This window comes from Castor canadensis, chromosome 16 (genome assembly GCF_047511655.1).
Source record: "Castor canadensis chromosome 16, mCasCan1.hap1v2, whole genome shotgun sequence".
Taxonomy (NCBI): domain Eukaryota; kingdom Metazoa; phylum Chordata; class Mammalia; order Rodentia; family Castoridae; genus Castor; species Castor canadensis.
The window spans coordinates 21,649,619-21,670,537 of record NC_133401.1 but is presented as its reverse complement, the minus strand read 5'-3'; the positions used below and the strand labels follow the sequence as shown (position 1 = coordinate 21,670,537).

Sequence of the window (20,919 nt, the reverse complement as noted above, 5' to 3'; positions counted from 1 at the left end):
AGTGGTGAATGCTGGTCACAGGCAGCCCAGCACTGTCTGCTTGTTTCATGACAGGCTGTCAAGGATCTCAGGAGCCTGGGTTGCAAAAAGGCGATGCAGAAGTTTGAAAAGCACACACTCCTGGTGAGTGGGGCCTTGGCTTTGCTGTCTAAGTTGGGCAGAAGGCCAGGAACTCCCTTCCCACTTGGCCTAATGGGACCTGGGTTTGAACTCAAGGATTCACAATTGCAAAGCAGGCACTCTGCTGCTCGAGCCACACCTCCAGTCCACTTTGCTCTGATTATTTTGGAGATGGGGGTCTTGCAAACTATTTCCCCTGGATCTCAGCCTCCCAAGTAGCTAGGATTACAGGCAGGAGCCCACAGGCATCCGGCTCTCTTCTAAAGTTACAAGAGAGGGGCCCGGACTGCTAAGGTCCAAGGCAGTGCCCCTGCTGGGGAGGGGTCCCCACATGAGTGGGGATGGGCGTTGACTTAGGCCTGCGCCTACCCCACAGGATTATCTCCTTGGGGAGGGCAACCTGAGCCAGCAGGCCGCGCAGCTTCTGGGAGACGTGTTGTCCAAGGACGGCTTCTTCCATCTCAGCTTCGCCGAGGCCTTGAGGGCCCACAGCTGCCTCAGCGACCGGCTCCGGTGAGGGGCGGGGCCGAGGGCAAGGCGGGGTGAGCCAGAGATGAGGGAAGGGGCCAAAGAGGACGAGAAACCCTCGGGTCTGACCACGCTAGTCCTCCTGAGGACCGACTAGGACAGGCTCCTGGAGGGGGGCGTGGCCTAGAGAGGAAGCGGGGTTCCTGGGCGCACGGTCCTCTATTCTGCCGGCGTCTGCAGACTTCAGGAGCTGGCAGGAGACGGAAGGGCGGGGTCAGCGGCGTGGGGAGCAGGCAGGCACTTGCTCCGCAGGGGTAACAGGCGTGGGCGTGGCCTCGGAGGGGCGGGGCCGCAGGCGGCATGGTCACGCTCGCGCCCCGCCCACAGGTACGACCGCATCGCGGGCGGCTGGGACTTGCTGCCGCGCGCGCTGCTGAGCTCCCTGTCCGGGCCGGTGCTACTGAACGCCCCTGTCATGGCGATCACTCAGGGCATGCACGATGTGCATGTGCACATCGCGACCTCGCGCCAGTTGCGGAGTCTGACCGCCGACGTGGCGCTGCTCACGGCCAGCGGGCCGGCGCTGCAGCGCATCTCCTTCTCGCCGCCGCTGACGCGCAAGCGGCAGGAGGCGCTGCGCGGCCTGCACTACGTGGCGGCCACCAAGGTGTACCTGAGCTTCCGCCGGCCCTTCTGGCACAACGAGCACATCGAAGGCGGCCACTCGAATACCGACCGCTCGTCGCGCCTGATATTCTACCCGCCACCGGGCGAGGGCGCGCTGCTGCTGGCCTCGTACACGTGGGCGGACGCCGCGTCCCCGTTCTCCGGCCTGAGCCCCAACGAGGCGCTGCGCTTGGCCCTCAAGGACCTGGCGGCCCTGCATGGGCCGCTGGTGTACCGGCTCTGGGACGGCACCGGCGTCGTCAAGCGCTGGGCCGAAGACCCGCACAGCCAGGGCGGCTTCGTGGTGCAGCCGCCCTTCCTCTGGCAGACGGACCAGAACGAGGGGCAGGCGTACGACTGGGCCGTGCCCTACGGCCGCATCTATTTCGCCGGCGAGCACACGGCCTTCCCGCACGGCTGGGTGGAGACGGCTGTCAAGTCGGCGCTGCGGGCAGCCATGAGGATCAACAACCGGGAGTGGCACGGGCACACGGTGGCCCTGCAGGAGGGGCAGGGGCTCGTGCAGGCTTTGGCCAACAGGGAAGGGGAGGGGCTCGTACGAGCCGAAGCCAGTCACCTGGGGCAGGGGACTGCGCGCCCGGAGGCCAGCCGCTCCTTGTGTAAAGGGCCTAAGGAGGAAGAGCTCCAGTCTTCACCCCAAAACCTAGCTCTCCCACTCACCACCCACAAGAAGCGCCCACATTAAAGTATTTTCTGAGCAAGCCATCTGGTCCCGTCCCTCCCTGGCTCGCCCGCTTCCCGTTTGCCTGGAGTCCCGCAGCCCCGGCAGAGGCTGGTCCTGCTGCTTCCCGGACAGGGCGCCGGGGGCGGGGAGGACGCCGCGGCACTGCTGCCCCGTGGGCATGACAGAGGCCACCCAGGCTGTCTTGCCACAAGTAACAGAAAACCCGACTGCCTCCCGAGGCCAGCGCGGGCTACACAGTGAGACCCTGCCTCAAAACAACGAAACTCCGGCTGCCAGAGGATTTCACGTTTATTTTTTACAGAAGCAGCGGCTGCTGGGTAGGGCTCTGGAGCATCTATGTGGCCCCCGGGGACCCGGTGCCCGCACAATTCCTAGTGGCAGCTGCAGGCCTGCGCACCCCTCCCCAAGGTACCCTCACGGGACCTCCTCTCCCGCCCCACTGGCCAAGTCAGGGTCATGTGGTCGCGCTTGGGCTCCACAGAGGGCACTGGGGGGCAAGGAGCCGTCCCCCGCCCACCCAGGTCACGATGAACCGGCAGCCGCCTTTCCCAACACAAGGCGGACCAACGGAGTGTCAGTTTAGAGAGCGCAGCCTATCAGGAGCGCCGCCCGCCGGGCCCCTCAAGAAGGCCCCGCCCCCGAGGCCCTAGGGGTCAGCGCAGTCGTCCTCCGGCAGGATCTCCAGGCTACTGTCGGGCTGCGGCGCTGTATCCGCCAGGATCGGCGGGACCCGCGTGGGCGACAGCGGCAGCGGGGAGGCGGGGGGCGAGGGGCTGCGGGGCTCTGAGGGCGGCACGAGACCCAGGACCTCCTGCACGTTGTGGGGCAGCTCCTGGAGGGGTGAGGAGGGAGTTAGAGAAGGCGGGGAGAGGCGGCGGGTGGGGACTGTGAAGGACAGGCGGGGACTGCGGGGCACTCACCGGGCAGGCGGTCAGCTGCCGATAGAGGGCCTCGGCCCGCGTCAGCACGTCCTCCACGCTCAGCTTCATGGTCAGCTCATTGATGTGCTGCGGGAGGGGGTGGGTCAGGCCTGTGCCCTCGCTCACCAGCGCCTACTCTGCGCCTGCCTCGTGCTGGGGATGCAATGGAGGGAAGACAGACAGGGCTGGCCCCCTGGGGGCTCCGAGCCGAGCTGGGGGTCGGGTTCTCATTCGGAGCCCTCACTGCTTGCTGGGACACTAGAAGGGGAGGGCCTGAACTCCCCACTTACCGGCTCTACAGGGGACAGAGAGGAATACGGACTGTCCCATCCCGCCCCGCGGTGCTCACTGCTACACCTCAGTCCCATTTCTAGCACCTACCACCACAGGTACTGGGCACATGTGGGTGGTGCCACCCCGACTCCACACCTAGATCAGAGGTGCTGAGGGGGCCCTCACCTTCAGGATCTCATTGGAGCCAAAGCCGGACAGCATGAGGGTGTCCCGCTCCATGTCCAGGATGGCACAGGCTACCAACAGGTGCAGACTGGGACCAGGGAGCCCCGTCCACAGCACCTGGGGGAAGGGCAGAAGGAAACCTCCATCTGGTGTCCTGCCCAGGTGTGCCCATTTCCCTCCAGTCCCCCATGCTGCCTTGCTCACCTCCCACAGCCGAAGGACATCCTGGAAGGGAAATTCCCTCTTGAACCAGATGAGCAGCCACCGAAAGCAGAAGCAGAGAGAGCCGGAGTCCTGGGAGTCTGGAAGGAGGATGGTGGGTGACAGCCACATCCACAGACAGTGCTCCAGAGAGGGAGCTCAATATCGATTCTGCCCATTTCTCATCATGAGGAGCCTTGAAGGGGCCTGGGTGTCTGGTCTCCTCCAGTACAGACAAGTAACATGCCCAGCTCCACCCAGGGATCCCACCCTGCCTGGTACACTGCCGAGGGAGGGCCCAACCTCCACCTCTCCACCTCAGATCAGCATGATTGCAGCAAGACCAAAATCCACGAAAGCCACCTCAGCCCCCAGTGATGGTAAGGATTGGAGACAATGCCACCCCAGACATACTGCAGGCCAAAATACCAGTTGGTGTGACAACTTTGCAGAAAAGTGGTGGTGCGAACGAAGAGTTCAAAAGCTATGAAAGTAACTGCTGCCCTGGGCACAGCCCCCTGCTTGGAATGTAACCTTAAGACATTAGCTAGGACTAGAGGTGTGGCTCAAGTGGTAGAGCACCTGCCTTGAAAGTGTGAAGCTCTGAATTCAAACCCTAGTCCCACTGGGCATGGTGGTCCACACCTGTAATCCCAGCACTGGGGTGCAGAGCTGAGACAGGGTGTAGTTCAGGTCCAGACTGGACTACATAGCAAAACTCTGTCTCAAAAGCGGAAAAAAAAAATTACTCAGACATCGTGAGGAGAAACTCTACTGACCGAGTGCCCAGTAGGTTGGGTTAAATCAATCCTAGTAGTCCTTCAGGAGGACAGAATTTCGTTCACTTGCAGTCTTATTTCAGCTTTAATGGTACTGTGAGGCAGTTTGTGTACCTCTGCCCCAGGAAGTGACTTTTTTTTTTTGGAGACAGGGTCTGACCACGTAGCCCATGCTGGCCTGTAACTCTCAGTCCTCCTGCCTCAGCCTCCCCAGTGCTGGAATCACATTTTTTTTTTTTTTTCATTTTTGGTGGTACTAGGGCTTGAACTCAGAGCCTCGAGCTTGCTAGGTAGGCACTCTACCTTGTGAGCCACCCCACCAACCCTGGTACGTGGTTTTCTAAGACTCAGTTTCTTTCCGCTTTAGTGAAGGGAAGTATTCTCTCCCTCCGCGGCTGGTCCTAAAGCTTCCTTGAGGAAATGTTCATATGCAAGTTCGCTTGTTATCATCTTACTTTTTTTGTCCATTAACTGAATTTCGTGGCATTTTTAATATGGAACAGGAGATGAAGAACGAAAACTTTACTGCTGGGATGCAGCAGCCATAGCCCCAGGGGCCAGAGAATCAGCTCAGGATCCTGGTCCAAGGTAAGTAGGATCTGGGTACAAAGGGGCTGGACCCCACCCCAGCCCTTATTTCTGTAAAGTTCGGGGCAAGTTAAGCTGGAATTAAAGTCACCTCAGGGTGGAGGTGGGCAGGAGGTGGCTGACCAGGTGCTGGGGTGAGCTGGAGCGCCTGCCATCTGCACTCACTGTGACTGGGCTCCATGCTGTGCTCAGCCCTTACTCATGAGCCTTAGGTTCTGGGTTACACAGGGATTTTCACATCAGAACCAAATGTTCCAGATATTAGCCAGGCCCAAGGTCCCTCCTGCCCTGAGGACATACCCAGGAAGTCACAGAGTGGTTGGTCCAGAACCCTCAGGAGCAGCAAGAGTTGTCCAAGCTGCCGCTTCATGGTCTCCTGACTCTCCTCAAAGTTCCCGTGCTGTGGGGGGGGGGGGAAAGGGGCTGTGAGGGCCAGGAGCCCCCACTCTCCAGTGTCTGTATCCTACCCCAGCCCGAGCCTCACCACAAGCTCCATGAAGCCACAGAAACACCAGAAAGCATCCACCTCATTCTGAATGACGTAGAGAATCGGCGAGAGAAGGTCGCTCATGCCCTGCACATAGCCTAGGGGGACACAAGGTCAGGGACAAGACCAGCCCCTCAGTGCCCTAGTGGGGCCCACCTGTGTCCACCCAGTGTCTCACCAAGGTCAAAGTGGTACATGCAGTAGGTGAGCAGGATGTCGTTAAGCAGGCCCAGCCCAGGGTTCTCAGGGCCCTCGTAGAATTTGTTGGTCCTGTCCGTGCGGCTTACGTCTCTCTCTGCAGGTATTTGACACAGGATACGAAGATGAGAAGGATTAGTAAGCCTGTCCCTGCTGGACCCCAGCACCAGCCCTGACTCCCGTGCTCACTGGCAGCCCCAGCTTTGGGGCTCATACAGGTCTGGGGCCTGTTGCAGAAATCATCACTAGCACCCCGGCCTCAAGGCCCTGCACTGCCCCCTCCACAACTCTCTATATCCTTCAGCATGTGGGGAAACCCAGGCAGGAAGCCACAGTCACTGGGCAAGATCTCCCAGTAAGAGCTGACATTGATCCAAAGGCCTCTTCCCTTCCCATCCTGTCCCTGGCCTGACTCCTCACTGACATTCCCACGCCTGCTCACCAGCCCCAAGATGACCAGTTCCAGCCCTGCCCGCCCCACTGTTTCCTGTCTCTCATCCCACTCCCTCAGCGTACCACCTCCCTGATACCCACCAATGAGACTTCGGTATCCGTGCAACAGGGAGTTCCTCCGCTCCTGCTCAGGGCTCACCGACTTCCACTGCAGCTTCATGCGGAAGTACTCGTCCCTGAGGTCAGACGCTCTTGGAGAAACAGCCCCTCACCAGGTCCCCCATCCCAGTCACCCACAATCCTGCCCTGCCCGTGTACATCCAAGCTGGCCACATCTTCTACCACCCCTTCCTCTCCTGCTCCTGAGATCTCACTGCGGAACACCCTGTGAGATTTGTGGAAGTCTCAACCCCTGCTGGAAAGCATGCCTAGGACATGGAAGAGTCAGGCACTGTTACACCCTCAGGGACAGCAAGGGCCTGGACACACAAGGTGAGTGACACACACACGGAAGAGGCAAGATGGGCCTTATGCGGTTACCAAACACCCTGCAAAGCTGTGCTGACTCAAACAGTCCAGCACAAAAACGAAAGTGAAACAGAGACAGGAGATAGAGTGTATGGGGCGGGATGCGTCCAGCCTGTTCACCACCATTGCCCAGCAGGCTAGAAACCAGTGTTTGTGGAACAAGTCCACCTACTGCCATGGTATCCCTACAAAGCACCAGATGCTGTGCTGGTCCGCCGGGACTGACTGTGATCAAAACCCTCTGATGAGGACTGGAGGCGAAGCTCAGAGGCAGAGCACCTGCCCAGCATTTGCAAGGCTCTGGGTTCCATCCCCAGCACCACAAAACAAAACAACGCTCTTGGGGACTGGGGAGGTCAAGTCTGGAGCCTCATGGCTCCACCTAGGGTGTCCCTAGGATGTGGGAGCTGCATTCTCTTACTCACGTTTTCTTGCGCACATGGGCCTTGTGTTCCTCGGCTGAGCCCTCCCAGGCGAGGTAGCCTAGGAGGAACTTCCAGGCCTCGCGCCGCAGGCCAGGACTCAGACCCTGGGAGTGGAGATGGACAGGCATCTCAGGGTGGTGCCTCCAGGCCACCCACAACCTGGTCCTAACTCTCCATCTACTGGTGCTCACCCCTGAGAAGATCCGGTTTTTCAACTCGGGGATCTGCTGCAGGCGGCCCTCGGGGCCCAGGTGTCGAGCCCACTCCTCCTCTGTGACAGGAGGAGCCCGCTCCACGGTTGGCCGTGGCCCCAGCTCCACCTATGGGACAGGGAGTAGGTGAGACCGCTGCTTGCCCCACCCTGTCTCTGTCCATGTCCAAGTGAGCACTGAGCCTTTCTTGATTCCATGAACCATTAGTGACGGGGCAGGAAGAGCCCCAATAAAAACAGTCCCCTGGTACCCTCCAAGCTTGCCAAGAACTCACTCCTTACGCAACCTCAGGAAGAAGTGAGGCCTCAGGACCGGAAGGCACAGGCCCGGCAGCAGGGAGACTCCCCTGGATACTCACACAGGAGATGACCTCAAACCCAGGCTCAGGCTCATCATCGGGAGGCAGGAGGAGGTCAGGTGAGGCGCCTCCCTCAGGGTGTGGCTGCAGGGCTCCCCGAAAAAAGTTGGTCACCCGGGAGAAACTGCTGAAAGTGGTAGAGTAGGGGTCCTGGAGGAAGCGCTGGAGACAGAGATGAAGAATCCCGTCACAGCTGCCCCTTTGAGTCTCACCCTACCCCCACTCCACTTGGCCCAGTGCCAAGGACACTCACAGACACCACATTGGAGCTGTCCTGGTCAAAGAGCTGCAGATGGTGGAAGGAGTTGGACAGGGCAGAGGAGTCGTGGGGGAAGACAAGGTAGAGGCGGGAGTCCTGTGGGGAGCTGGGAGGCGGGAGGGGACACAGGCAATACACAGGTGGAAGACCCAGTATTCTGGGCTGTCCACACCTGCACTTGTTCCATTGTTCCAGCTGCCCTTGGGGTATTGCTGGGAGAGGTCAAAGACTAGAGTTGGACCTTGGGGGTGGGACCTCTCACTTCCCTGGCCAGTATGAATGACTCAGGGAGAAGCCAATGAGACAGCCCTAGAATTCTGTGGCGTTGGGGAAAAAAGATGTTTTCTGTCCAATGGGATTGCTGGGGGCCAGAAAATGACAGGAACTCAGCGAGAAAGAGCAGCTGTTCCTACCACCTTGGGGCCCAATACTGCCTGAGACAATCTTATTCTCTAGCTTCTCCGTTATAACGCAAGTCATTTTGTTTTCTCTTCCTTTAAATTAGCTTTCACAGTCCCAAGGGATCTGGCTGCAGCTGCAGAGGGACAGGTGCAATCAGAGGCCCAGTGCTACGCTTACCTGGCCAACAGCAGGTAGCGGCTCAGGACACGGAGCAGGGCACGGGTGCCCCCACGGTGGAAATGCAGGGCAGGCAGGGAGCCTCCTGCCTGGGTCACCAGGACCAGGTAGGCCCAGCTGAGGCCTGGCTTCGACCGGCGGATGGACTTGAGCTCCCCTAGACTCACTGAGAAGGCCCAGGGGCCACGGGGGGAGGTGGGCTCTTCACCTGGGGGGACAGCACCATGCTGAGGGCAGTAATGGGAGGCCAGAGCAATCCCAGATGTCTCATCAGCACCCATGTCTCCTGAGACCCTCCCCCCAGAAGCCTCCCCTCCTCCTGGCCTCTGGGAAGTCTGTGCTGCCTCACATTTCCTCACAAATAACTGAGTAAAACGGGAAGCCTGGGGAACATACACCTGTTCTAGAACCTTCTTGGACTCCCTACAACCTTCAGGCTGAAGACCATATTCCTCAACCTGGCACTCAAACTCCCTCAGGTCTGTGCATGGCCCCGTCTGTCTCACCTTCTACCCCTACTCCAGACCCCACACTCAAGCTACAGCAAAAAAGCCTAGGGGTCCCTAAACACCCCTAGTGCCACTTCCCCTGGCCTCGCAAAGGCACCTCTCTCTGCTGGGAGAAAAAAGTCCTGCGTGCCCCTCAGAGCCAAGCTCTAGAATTGCTCCTTCCTGAAAGGTCGCTCCCCCTCCTCAAGAAGAGGAGGATCGCATGCCTCATCTTCATGCCCTATACTGTCCTGACTCCAGGATGGTGCGAACTGCCCTGTGACTGGATGCATTTGTTGCCCCACCAGCCTGGAAACCTTCAGGGACAAGAGTCATGAGAGTGCCTGGGGCCTATTCCAATTCTCCACTCTCCTACGATAGAAAGGTAAGACCAAGCATCCATCTTGACTGTGGGCAGCAAAGCCTCTGGAGTCATGACTATGAGGGCAACCTGTGCTCCATCTTCCAGGGATATCAGCATATCCTACCTCTCCTGGGCTCTGGCTGGTGGGGCCGTGGCCACACAGTGCTGATGACAGCCCAGTCAGGTTCATAGCCTGGGTCAAAGGTGGGTTCTTCCTCAGAGGTGCCGGACTCAGCCCCACTGGAGTCCTGTGGGAGAAGGAAAAGAAAAAGAGGAACTATGGACTGTTTCCAGATGGGTGTGTCAAGACCTTGCTAAAACAAAGAGGAAAACGGAGGCACAAAGAAGGGACAGCAGGGCAGTCCAGGATGAGTCAGAACTTGAACCTAAGTGTCCTGGTACACAGGGAGCAAATGCTACACAGCAGGCAGTTCTTCACAGACTACCCAGGATCATGGTGCTTGGTGCTTAAAATAAACTGCAAGTACTTAGGAAGTACAAGGAAAAACTTCCGTAAAGTACCACTAACTGGCCATCAAAACAGGTAAAACAAAAAGACCAGCCGGGAGTGGTGGTACGTGCCTGTAATCCCAGCTACCTGGGAGGCTGAAGCAGGAAGATTGCAAGTTCCAGGCCAGCCTGGGCAAAAAGTTAGTAAGACTGTCTCAAAAGCAAAAGGAAAACCATGGATCAATAGATAGAGTGTGCTGGCACCGGTGGCTCAGGCCTGTAATCTTCACTACTCAGGAAGCAGAGATCAGGAGGATCTTGGTTCGAAGCCAGCCTGGGCAAATAGTTCGTGAGACCCTATCTTGAAAAAACCCTTCACAGAACTAGGACTGGTGGAGTGGCTCAAGATGAAGGCCCTGAGTTCAAGCCCCAGTACCACAAAAAAAGACAATGAATGTTGGTGAAGATGCAGGGAACCTGGGACGTTTGCACACACAAGTTGGCATGGCATAAAATGGTGCAGCTGCTCTGGAAAACACTCTGGCAGCAATACAGATGGTTAAACACAGAGCTAGCATAACCAGCCAGCAATTCCACTCGTAGCTGTATGAAATGAAAGCGTGCCTGCAGAAAAACTCACAGACTGGGGACAGAGCTAGGTGATAGGGATCTTGCCTAGCATGTGCAAGGACCTAGTTTGATCTCCAGCATCACAAAATTAATAACAAGCACTCATAAGTAAATGTCCACTAATTTAGTAGGTAAAATGTCACATTTAAAACATGAACGCTCAATACTGTTCCATCTTAAAAAAGAATGAAGTAATCATACACACTATGTTGGAGATAGATATTGAAAATATCCTACAAACTAAAACACAGGCTCATGTACCATTCAACTCATTTATATGAACCACAGGTAAGCAAATCCAGACACAAAGTAGACTGAAGGCTGCCAGGAGCTCCAAGGAGGGAAGAATGGGGAGGGACTGCCAAGAGCTTTTGGGGGACGATGAAATGTTCTGGAATTGAACAATGGTGGCATGACTTGTGAACACGCTGAACTTGCACTTTTAATTATTATTTTTTGGTGGTGCCAAGGTTTGAACTCAGGGCCTCCAGCATACTAAGCAAGCACTCTACAACTTGAGCCACCCCCCCCAACCTTAAAATCTTTTAAAACTTTACTCTAAAATTTAATTTTACAGTAAGTTACTGCTCTTTTTGTTGTTTTGCTTTGGTTTTCTCTCCTAATTATGGGGTTTAGAACTTAGGATCTCAAACTTGCTTGGCAAGTGCTCTGCAACTTGAGCCATGCCTACAGTAGTAGCTGCTCTTACTGTCCATAGCTTGGGAGACAACTGGGCAGACCCTGGGAAATGCTGCAGATCAATGTCCTGCTGAGGGCTGAGTGCAGTGTTGGGGACAACCCATGAAAGACAGAAAAGAAACAAAGTATGTGAGTATGGAGGAGAATCAAGTGGGTGAGAGCCTCCATCAGGCCTAGCCTCCAAACGTGATGGTGGACTGCACTAGAAAAATGCCACTACCCTTCAAACAATTGGAATCCACAGGCTGAGCTGTCCCCTCCCACCCTGCCAGGGCTTCCCAGGGAATAAAGGGTAATGGGGCATCTTCAGCCCATTTCACAGACGAGCGAATAGAGGGGCAGAGAGCACCTAGTTTCTAGCACCTAGAAGGTATGGTTCCCAGGTCTCTCAATGCCTTTCACTGCTCAGGCCTAGAAAACACAGGAGAGTGGGAGGCAGGGGGTCCTACCTTCTTGGAGAACAGGATCTGGGTGGGATCTCCAGCCTCTTCTACAGGAGCCCAGTGCAGAAAGACGTCATTGTCCTGAGAGAAGTGGGGAGGGCTTAGTGGGCTCGCCCACCCACGCCAAAGCTTTCCAATGCAAATTTCCATAGTCTCCCGCCTTCTAAAACCTTTCAAAGCTTTGCCCCTCATCCTTGTTCCCATCCCAATCTTTCAAAAATGCCTAGGCTGACCTCCAGATCATACTCCTACAGACACCGCCTCCATCCCGCTGGACACCCACCAGAGTCCTGCTCCCTCCGGCCTACCTTCTCCACGACACGGATGACGCCCGCGATGAGGGAGTCCGGGTCCTGGTGCTTCTTGGCGCTGGTGTGCAGATACACGCCTCCCTTCTGAAACACCACCTGAGGGCGGGTCTCAGTGAGGGCGGGGGCCCGTCAGGAGGCGGAACCGGTAGGAGCCAATGAGAGAGAAGAGGGGAGGAGCCACGCTCGGGAGGCAGGGCTCAGGAGCCACGGCGGAGAGCCGGGGGCGGGGCCAAGCCCAAAGACCCGCCCAGCGCTCGGGTGTAGGCGAGCATTCCCAAGGGGGCGGGGCTAAAATATATTTCCCTCTGGACCAAGGAGGTGACAGAGCGTTTATAAGGTACGGTGTTGGCTAAGGTTCTGCCCAGTCCTCAAAGCCCCCGCAGGTCACAAAAGAGAAGAATACCACCAGAGAGGGGTGTCTCGTATGGACAGAAGTGAGGGAAGGGGCCCCGAGTACTTACTCTGTAGCCAGATGCCTCCATTACCGTCGCCAAGGCCACACTGCCCCGGCCCCCTCCTTTTCCGGGTCAACGTGGTGTCACATCCGGAAATGGCATTTCCCCACCCCCCTTCAAATCCAGACTAGTAGCGCCTCTGTCTACCGCTGTATAGCAAAAGTGGGTGAAACCATCTTTCGGAACAGGGTAGTTGAACTAGAACTACAAGTGTCCAAATCACATGGCCCAGACAATGAAGTTGGAGCCGGTCAGCGAGAAAGCGCAGACGCAGTGCTACCCTTCTCGCCACGAAGTAAACAAGTGGGCGGGTCCAAGAGCCCCACACCACACGCTCGCCCCGCCACGCCCACTCCCTTCTCCATGTTGTATACTGGCATCGACGCTTAGGAGGTGCCATTTTGCTCGAGGGCAAGGCCATACCAGGTTGGCCAAGGCCATGTTAATGCGGGGCAGTCCCAACTCTCTGCGGGGCGTTACAGCGAGGTGTTGGAAAAGAGGAACAGATAAAGGAAAAGAAGGTGAGAGGAGCTGTGCATCACAAGAGGCGCTGAGGGACTCGGGATAACGGGATGAAGCCGTCAGTGCCCCCGAAAACGAAGCTGTCCTAGACGAATTCCTGAGTCACCGTGGAGAGAAAAATGGGCTGAGCCGCCATTTTGAAGCTGGGCAAACCGAAGCAAGAAATGCTGCCATATTGGATCTTTGCCAGCTTGGTGCGGAAGGGGGATAGGTTGGAGGGAGGGGGTGCCCATGTACCTTATGGGCAGGTGAAGCCAGACTTGCTGCCATGTCGTTGACGGGCACCGTTTCCCTCTATTTTTGTGGAAGAAGTTGATTTATGGAGAGGGATGTCCGGTCGCTCGCCTTAGTTTATTGTCTTGTGTGAGCATGTGCGGACAGCCATATTTCTTGGGGGCTAATTGAAATGGTCTAGGCTGGTTTCTGCGCAAGCTGAAACCTTTCTTTCGCCATGTCTTTTTTGGGCACTGGGCTGTTGCTATTGTTCACCGATCCAGATGAAGTCGCCGTGGCCCCCATTTTGGTCTCGGGCGGCCCAGATAAGGGAGGTGGATTGTGCACGGTGGAGAAGGGGCCATTACACGGAAGTGACGCAAGGCGCCGCCATGCCATTTGAGGGCGGCGACGGCGCCGAGCCGGCCATGCTGGCTACGGGCACGTGAGTGGAGGCGGCGTTGTGAACCCGGGAGTGGGGAGGATTTGGCGGTCCTGAAGCACAAGGGAGCTGGAGGGCGAGCGGCGCACGGGAGGGGTACGGCCTGAATAGACCGGGGAGCAGCGATTGTCCAGCGACCCTCATGAGCGCTGGAAAAAGTGTCTCCCACGGGAACCGTCGCGTCTGACCCGACGCAAATCCTAGACAGCCTGATCGCTTGGGGTACAGACTTACTGGGATACTTAACCTTGGCTGTGGATCATGTCCATGGGTTTGGGGGATCGCTTGGGACGACTGGGGGGCGCCTCTCACGCGTCCAAAGGCGGGACTTCCGGTCCCGGCCCCTACCTGGGCGGGATTTCCTGTTTTCTTCCTAGAGAAGTGGGTCTTCCCTGGATCCCGGGCGTGGTGGGGAGCTGGGCCCCAGACTCTCGCCCGCCCGTCTGCGACGTGCGTGCCCCTTCTTCAGTCTTACAGGTTGGGGTGCTCCACTAGCTTCCTTCTGTCCGTGGGGGACTCCCCTCTGTCCGCGCCTCCTCCTGGGGTCAGTTTCCTCACTCCACCTCGCCTTATCCTTCTTGCTTTCACCTCTCCCTAAGATGCCCGTCACCTGCTGCTCCCCCTCCGGGAGGGGCCGACCTCCTTGTGCCCATCTCTCGTCTCTCGGGCCACCTCCTGGTCACTGTCCTGTTGGGTGACAGTCCAGAGAGCCTCCAGGCCTTGGCAGAGAGGTCTGTGTAAGTTGCTCTTCTTTTTTTCTCTGGCTCCTCTCAGAGCAGGGAGGAACCTTCACAAGCTACTGACCCATTTTCACACTGGTCAACCCTGGGCTATCCCAAGATCTCCTGCTGCCCTCTTCCCAGAAGCCTTTTTGTACTTAGGGAATGGAGCCCAGGGAAGACAGAGCCCAGGCTGGCACTGTCAGGCTGTGGGCCCCTGGGCCATTCATTTTCCTGCTCTGATCCTCTTTTTTCCTACACTAGATGAGAGGGACCTCAGGGATGTGTGTGTGTGTGTGTGTGTGTGTCTGTGTGTGTGTGTGTCTGTGTGTGTGTGTGTGTGTCTGTGTGTGTGTGTAGTGCTGGGCACATCCCAGGGCTGTGAAGTGAGGTTAAAGTGAGGTTAGTAGACATCACTTCAGCCCCACTTCTTCCTTGTCTACCTGCACCTTCTGGCCAGTTTCTCAAGCTTTCTGAGCCTCACTTTCGCCTCCTGGATGGGGTAATCCTAAATCTTGACTTCTAAATCAGGCAGGATGGCAAGCAGGATTAAGAATGAGCTCTGAGGCAGTGTGTGGTTGTGTGCACCTTTCATCCCAGCATCTCAGTATGAGAATCGGGGTCCCAGGAAGATAACTATGGCAGAAAAGGGCTGGGGCATGGCCCAAGTGGTAGAGCAAGTGCCAGGCTCTGAGTTCAAACTCCAGTATCACAAAAAAAAATCGAAAAGAAGAAAACAGTATCTGGATCCTTACTGTCGAAGTCCCAGCCTTAGCTCTGCCTCTTTCCAGCTATGTGACCCTGGGCGACATGCCAAATCTCTCTAGGCCTGAGTCTGCAATTGTAAAGGGGAGGGGGGGGTGGACATCCAAGGCTCCCTCACAGGGGAGGTGGGAGGGTGAGATAAGTAGGTTGATCACACCTTCCAGCCCTGCCTGGCTGTGCTCTGCAGAAGCCTGCCTTTCACTGGGGTTGTGCACACCTGGGGCCTGTTGTGAGTTAACAGCTCCCACCTTGGTGAGTCACATAGGAGGTGGCAGGTATAGAGTCCCAGCACCGCACAGCGTAAATGCAAAGCTCTTGTAGACTGAATCCAAGCTCCAAGCTCCAGACTCCCTGCGTCCCTTCTGTGGCCTTGGTGGGCTTGAATCCTGCAGTGACAGCTGCTCACTACTTCTTCAAGGAGGTTCTCTGCTGCCTGTCAATGCTGGCTAATGGGGACGGGAGAGGCACAGAGATAGCCAGTGAGTGACTGACGTTCCACAGCTGCTTTGACTCAGTCGGAGCGGGAACCTAGCCCCTTGTCTCTTGCTCTTCTCACCGTCTTCTGCCTGGGCAGATCTTTTCTGGAAACACAGATGGAAGAGGGGGGCAGTGGTCACAAGCTCAGGTGACAGGAGCTAGAATGGAGGGAGCGTGGACATCGCTGGGGCTAAGGAAGATGATCCTCCCTGGGGTTCAGGAAGATGTCTTGAAGTGCCTGGGCAGCTACAGAGAAGTACGGGAGCCTTGCTGTGTAGGCCTTCAGGTGCAGAGCAGCTCGCACACCAGTTTTAGCTTCATTTAGCGCCTGTGCTCAGGCCACCCAGTCATGGAAACAGATAGGCAAATGTACTGGGGTCGATTAGGCATTGTGGGAACCCAGCAGGGGGAAGGCACCGCCTGGAGAGACGGGGAGTCTCACCCACAGGGAGGTTAGTGAAAGATTAGTATTGATGGAGCCAGGTGCAGTGGCTCACATCTGTAATCCCAGTTTACCAGGAAACAGAAATTGGGAGAATTGAGTTTCAAGGCTATCCTGGGCAAAAAGTTAGCAAGACTCCATCTCAACAAATAAAACTGGGTGTGGTGGCAAACATCTACCATCTTAGCTACTCCTGAAGCTGTAGGTAGGAGAATCTGTTCAAGCTGGCCTCAGGCAAAAACATGAGAACCTACCTGAAAAATAGAGTCAAAAGGGGTGTTGTTCAAGTGCTGGAGCATCTGCCTAGCAAGGATCAACACTTAGTACCACAAAAAACGTGGACTGGTAGTGATGGGAGGGCCAGAGTCAGCCACAGGTGGGCCTGGCACTGTTGGGCTGGAGGCTGGACAGTGACGACCTACAGAAACATGCCAGCCAAATGTGTCATTTAGTGATTCCTACAGGCCACATTAGAAAAACCAGACAATTCATTGTAGCCATCTGTTTCTTCAGCCAGGGTGTCTAAAATGTCACCCCTTCGACATGGAGTCAGTGTTGACATTGCTGCCGAGCAAGTTTACCTTTCACTTAATTTGCACTAAGTCTTCAAAACCCGGTGTGGCTTTGACACTTGAAGCTGCCACGTTCTCAGGACTCCGAGTCGCAGTTGGCTGGTGGCTCCCACGTGGGACAGGGCAGGGCCAAGAGGGAAGGAACGTTGCAGACACGCAAGGCAGGAGGGATGGTGACGAGGGTTGGGTGGCAAGGGAGGAGGGGTGGGTAGCTGGTTTGGAGAAGGGGCCACCAGCTGGATGTGAGGGGTGTGAGTGGCACCAGAGGACCAGTGGAAATGGGCTGGGTAGGGACACTGTGGGCCACTAGGACTCAAACCTGCTGTTGTGCTCTGACACACAGGACGTGGATGGCGTCAGGGCGGCCTGAGGAGCTGTGGGAGGCCGTGGTGGGGGCTGCAGAGCGCTTCAGGGCCCGGACCGGCACGGAGCTGGTGCTGCTGACTGCTGCACCACCACCGCCACCCCGTCCAGGGCCCTGTGCCTATGCTGCCCATGGCCGGGGAGCCCTGGCTGAGGCTGCCCGCCGCTGCCTCCATGACATTGCCCAAGCTCACAGGGCAGCTGCTGCTGCCCGCCCCCCTGGGCCTCCACCAGCCCCACAGCCGCCCAGCCCTGCTCCCAGCCCACCCCGGCCGGCCCTGGCCCGGGAGGATGATGAGGATGAGGACGAGCCAACGGAAACAGAGACTTCTGGAGAGCGGCTGGGTGGCAGTGATAATGGAGGTGAGCACTGCTGGGTGGGGGTCTCCAGTGGCCCTGTCCTGGCTGGGGGCCACTGTTGCTTCCATGGATGTTGCAGTCCCAAGAGTCTCCAGCCAGAGAGACTGGCCCAGAGAGTGCTGTGTGTCCTGCAGCCAGTCACTTGCCCTCTCTGAGCCTTGCAGCCATTTACTGATGCTATGGGAGCTTTTGAGGCTCTTGGGATTACAGCCTCTTGCGTGGAATATCAGAATTCAAAGCCCAGATATCCTACCTCCCAGGAGAGCCAGCTGTGGGCAGCTGGCCAGGGAGCAGCCAGTGATTTGGGGGAGGAAATTGGAAGTCCAGTGTCTCAGTGGTTGGACTGTAATTTGAGAGCTTTGAGGAGTGAGTAGGAGTTGCTCATTTCTTATCCATGCTGGCTTCCTCACCATTGCTAAGCAAGCCCATGGTGTGGGAAGGGTACAGACTGGAGGCCAGTACGCTGGGTTCAAATCCTGTTGAGGCCACTTACTAGCCATGGGACCTGAAGTGAGTGATGTGATCCATCAGAGCCACCCAGTCTCTCTTTTGTCAAGCAGAGATCACAATCACCCCATCTTACTCTCAGCCTGTGTTTCAATCACACCATCCCAAACAGATTCGAGAGGTGTCATGTTAATGTGCAGTGTTTGCATCTGAGGGGTAACAGGATGACAGAACCTGGATCCCGCCTGTGACCAGGCAGATACTGGGGAAGGCATTACAGGCACAGGAGGTAGTAGCAGCAGCCCGCAGAGAGTGGCTGAAGGCAGGGCAGGTGGAGTGCGAGGGACCTGACAGGCTGGACTACGCCATGTACAGGGCTGTTCGTGATGGATGAGGACACCACCCTCCAGGACCTGCCCCCCTTCTGTGAGTCGGACCCTGAAAGCACAGATGGTAAGTGTCCCCAGCTTTCGTTACCTCTAGGGGCTGGGAGGAGGGCAGGGACCAAGACTGCAGTTGTTCCTGTCTTACAGATGGTAGCTTGAGTGAGGAGACTCCAGCTGGCCCTCCAGCCTACTCAGTTCCCCCAGCCTCTGCGTTGCCCACACAGCAGTATGCCAAGTCTCTGCCCGTGTCTGTGCCCGTCTGGGCCTTCAAAGAGAAGAGGACAGAGGCACGGTCGTCAGATGAGGAGAATGGGCCGGTGAGGGTGAAGTGTCAGTGGAGGAGGGCTGTGGAAGGGCTCAGAGCCACCTCCTCCTAGAAGCCCTCTGCATAGTACAGATGCACTTTCTGTCCTTAGCCTTCCAGTCCCTGGGGAGGTGGGCTTTTGCTTTGTGTGTCCTAGTACTTTGGAGGGAAGGCCTCTCCTGTCCAGACAAGTTCCATTTATCGAACACCTGCCCTGAGCAAGGCATGGGTATTTTTGCTTCCCCTCCAGATGGGGAAACTGAGGCTCAGCAGTCAGCTCACCTCATACATTGCTGGTCCCTCATAGAATTTGTCCTGTGCCTGTGTCCTCTGTTCTCCTGGGCTGTTATTGTCACCCATACTGAGTGAGTCCTTGACACAGAGGGAAATGGAGGCTCTGAGAGGACTCAAGGCTTCTGGGAGGTCTGGGACTGCAAGGGGCAGAGCTAGGATTGCAGTCTGGGTTCCCTCAGGGAAAGAGCTGTGGGCTGTGAGGACCTTGGTCCCCTTTGTCCCCCCTCAGCTTTCATTGTCCTTATTTGGAAATCAGTCTAAAAGTTGACTGCCCCACAAGCTAGTCACCTGTGGGGTAGGTAGTAGGACTGGGGAAGCAGCAAGCGCTGGTGGCTGTTCTCCTTCCTTTGGCTCATGTGACATGGTTACTAACAGCCTCCAAGGGTAACCAGCCTCCAGGGCTTCTCGGTAGGTAGCAAGAGGCCCAGGACCTGCTGCTGCAGTGGCCTCACCTAGGGGAGGAGGGGTCAAGGTGGATGTAATACTAGCTGATGTGGGAGGGGCCCTTCCCGTGCAGTGGCAGCTTTCTTGCCCTGTCCCTGAGCTGTCATCTGCTGAGCCCTCCCAGGCCTTGTTAGCTGAGACCTAGCAAGGTGCAGTCTCCTTCACTGCTAGTAGGTGGCAGAGGTCTGGTTGGAACTTAGCCTCCAGCCCCCATCCTCAGGCGCAGCAGCCTGGTGGACAGCAGGGGAGCAGCACTGCTTCTGGTGGGACAGGCAGCGGTGGTGATGCTTAGGTCTAGCAGAAAAAGGGTCTGGAAGGCTTCCTGGAAGAGGTGGTGCCTGAGTTGGATATAGATGGATGCCTGCAAGGAGCAGGACAGAGAGAAGGGCATATGGGACTCAAGCGGGAGGGTGGGGACGTGCTGGGCGGGCAGGCGCTGACCCCGCGATCATGGTCTCCACAGCCCTCCTCGCCGGACCTGGACCGCATCGCGGCAAGCATGCGCGCGCTGGTGCTGAGGGAGGCCGAAGACACCCAGGTTTTTGGGGACCTGCCTCGGCCACGGCTCAACACCAGCGACTTCCAGAAGTTGAAGCGGAAATACTAAAGGGCTGGGAGAGAGCTTCCCGGGCCCGGATCCGCCCCGCCTACACTACACCCCCGCCCCGCCCCCGGAGCCCGCCAATCGGAATCAGGTCCAGGACCGTCCTCCCCACGTGTCCTGGGCCGGATTGGCCGGGCCCAGCCAATCGCTGCCGACCTTCCAGCCTGCGTCCGCCCTGGCGGAGGAATGGAATGTGTACTTTTTCCCAATTGGATCTGTCGCCCCTTTGTCCGCCCAGCGACAGAGTTGTTCTTTAAAAGGATTGGCTTGCTCCCAGTTGGGAGCGTGGCTTGTCCTAAACTTAATGGGTCAACTCTTGCCTAGCGCCAAAGCCTCTGGTCGCGCGGCATTGGCTCCATCCCGGAAAGAGCACAGCCAAGCCCGAGGATTGGGTAGTAGCCTAGTGACTGGGCAGCTCTTTCATTTTGTTGGCCTGGATGCCGTCAAGGGCTTGATCAATGTCCCATCCGCCCTTCCTGAGTCCTGCCGCCTAATTGGCTCCAGCCTCCTGGGGGCATGGCCAAGCCCTCTTCCTGTTCTAGAATTGGCCTGCGGCCTTCAATTTGCCTTTTTACACTACTGGGGTTGGAGTCATTTTTGACCAAGTCCTGACAGTTGTACCCGTGGTCCCCTCAGGGATGGCCCAGTCCAATCCCTGCATCTTACTGGTCCCATCCTGCAACAGCCTGCCAATCGAAGCTCCGTCCTTGCACCCAGGACGGTACCAGCTCCCGCCCCTCATCTCCCACCCCCACAGGTGCCTTAAAGGGCCCTTGTCCACCCAAGGTTGGGGGCAGGGGGCCTCACTCTCCGGCCCTGGTGTGGGGGAGAGAGTGGGGGATGGGAACCGGGAGTTGGGAGGGGCGCTCTGAGATTAAAGAGTTTTATCTCTGACCAGAGAGTGCGAAGTGTATTATGTGTGTTACATTTCCTAAGGGCGAAGAACGCCATTTCATTGATTGTCAGTGCAAAACCAGTTTTACGTAAGAAAATGGGAGATAACGCGAGGTCGGGGGAACATGCCAGTCCAGTGTTACCGTGGAACTCCCAGCTTCAGGGACTGAGTGGTCCCCTTAAGGAATCAGTCTCTGGAGCCTTCTTGTTCGTCGACTGAGCACTTTCCCACCATAAAGCAGCTAAAGCGCTGAAGGTGTGGCTGACACAGCAGGGCGCCTGCCTCCTTGGCAAAGGTCTTGAGTTAACTCTAGTTCCGGGGGGGGGGGGGAATCCTAAAGCCAGCTGGAGGTTCGAGCGCAGGTGGACCCTGGTTCGCAATTAGGGCTAGGAAAACGGAATTTCGACTTCCCATCAGACCAGCACCTGAGGGACGTTAACAATGGAGGAGGCTTAATTAAAGAGGCCTTGCCACACTTCCATAA

General features: G+C 57.0%; 3 protein-coding genes and 1 long non-coding RNA gene across 22 annotated transcripts in view; 3 read left to right on the top strand and 1 right to left on the bottom strand.

Annotated features, from left to right (window-relative positions):
- Window positions 1-2,237, top strand: part of Il4i1 (interleukin 4 induced 1) — a 34,519-nt gene extending 32,282 nt beyond the window's left edge. For all 5 annotated transcript variants that reach the window (XM_074058007.1, XM_020159992.2, XM_074058006.1 and 2 more), the window contains 3 exons: window positions 55-123; window positions 497-633; window positions 976-2,237. In XM_074058007.1, coding sequence (XP_073914108.1) covers window positions 55-123; window positions 497-633; window positions 976-1,960 — 1,191 coding nt within the window. In that variant the 3' untranslated portion in view covers window positions 1,961-2,237. The remainder of the gene's footprint in view (window positions 1-54; window positions 124-496; window positions 634-975) is intronic.
- Window positions 2,231-12,331, bottom strand: Tbc1d17 (TBC1 domain family member 17). Of its 2 annotated transcripts, XM_020159989.2 has the most exons (17): window positions 12,193-12,331; window positions 11,729-11,827; window positions 11,427-11,501; window positions 9,323-9,446; window positions 8,347-8,554; window positions 7,762-7,873; window positions 7,509-7,670; window positions 7,130-7,258; window positions 6,939-7,042; window positions 6,127-6,221; window positions 5,573-5,689; window positions 5,392-5,492; window positions 5,208-5,307; window positions 3,544-3,641; window positions 3,340-3,456; window positions 2,881-2,967; window positions 2,231-2,792 (listed from the first exon to the last, which is right to left on the bottom strand). In XM_020159989.2, the coding sequence occupies exons 1-17, from the start codon at window positions 12,211-12,213 to the stop codon at window positions 2,607-2,609; spliced, it is 1,935 nt and encodes a 644-aa protein (XP_020015578.1). In that variant the 5' UTR covers window positions 12,214-12,331; the 3' UTR covers window positions 2,231-2,606. The 2 variants fall into 2 exon arrangements, with proteins under 2 accessions (XP_020015578.1, XP_020015580.1); XM_020159991.2 differs by lacking the exon at window positions 2,231-2,792 and having other exon boundaries at window positions 2,895-3,033.
- Window positions 4,827-6,705, top strand: LOC141418062 (uncharacterized). The gene is made up of 2 exons (XR_012442695.1): window positions 4,827-4,907; window positions 5,696-6,705. It is a non-coding gene; the product is annotated as an uncharacterized lncRNA (long non-coding RNA).
- Window positions 12,042-20,434, top strand: Akt1s1 (AKT1 substrate 1). Of its 14 annotated transcripts, none has more exons than XM_020160007.2 (6): window positions 12,042-12,068; window positions 16,280-16,499; window positions 16,682-17,064; window positions 17,884-17,961; window positions 18,042-18,211; window positions 19,400-20,434. In XM_020160007.2, the coding sequence occupies exons 3-6, from the start codon at window positions 16,689-16,691 to the stop codon at window positions 19,541-19,543; spliced, it is 768 nt and encodes a 255-aa protein (XP_020015596.1). In that variant the 5' UTR covers window positions 12,042-12,068; window positions 16,280-16,499; window positions 16,682-16,688; the 3' UTR covers window positions 19,544-20,434. The 14 variants fall into 14 exon arrangements, with proteins under 14 accessions (XP_020015596.1, XP_020015599.1, XP_073914119.1 ...); XM_074058013.1 differs by lacking the exons at window positions 12,042-12,068; window positions 16,280-16,499 and adding exons at window positions 12,579-12,707; window positions 13,206-13,366; XM_074058014.1 differs by lacking the exons at window positions 12,042-12,068; window positions 16,280-16,499 and adding exons at window positions 12,729-12,902; window positions 13,206-13,366 and having other exon boundaries at window positions 18,042-18,181.
- Window positions 20,435-20,919: the final 485 nt, after the last annotated feature.

Coding starts and splice junctions, on each gene's coding strand:
- Tbc1d17 (XM_020159989.2), bottom strand. CDS start 12,213: ATGGAGGCATCTGGCTACAGA. Junction 3,457..3,543: donor ATGTCCTTCGGCTGTGGGAG/GTGAGCAAGGCA, acceptor CCCTTCCCCCAG/GTGCTGTGGACGGGGCTCCC. Junction 2,793..2,880: donor GGCAGCTGACCGCCTGCCCG/GTGAGTGCCCCG, acceptor TCACCCCTCCAG/GAGCTGCCCCACAACGTGCA.
- Akt1s1 (XM_020159998.2), top strand. CDS start 12,873: ATGCTGCCATATTGGATCTTTGCCAGCTTG. Junction 12,903..13,205: donor ATTGGATCTTTGCCAGCTTG/GTGCGGAAGGGG, acceptor TCACCGATCCAG/ATGAAGTCGCCGTGGCCCCC. Junction 17,962..18,041: donor GGACCCTGAAAGCACAGATG/GTAAGTGTCCCC, acceptor CCTGTCTTACAG/ATGGTAGCTTGAGTGAGGAG.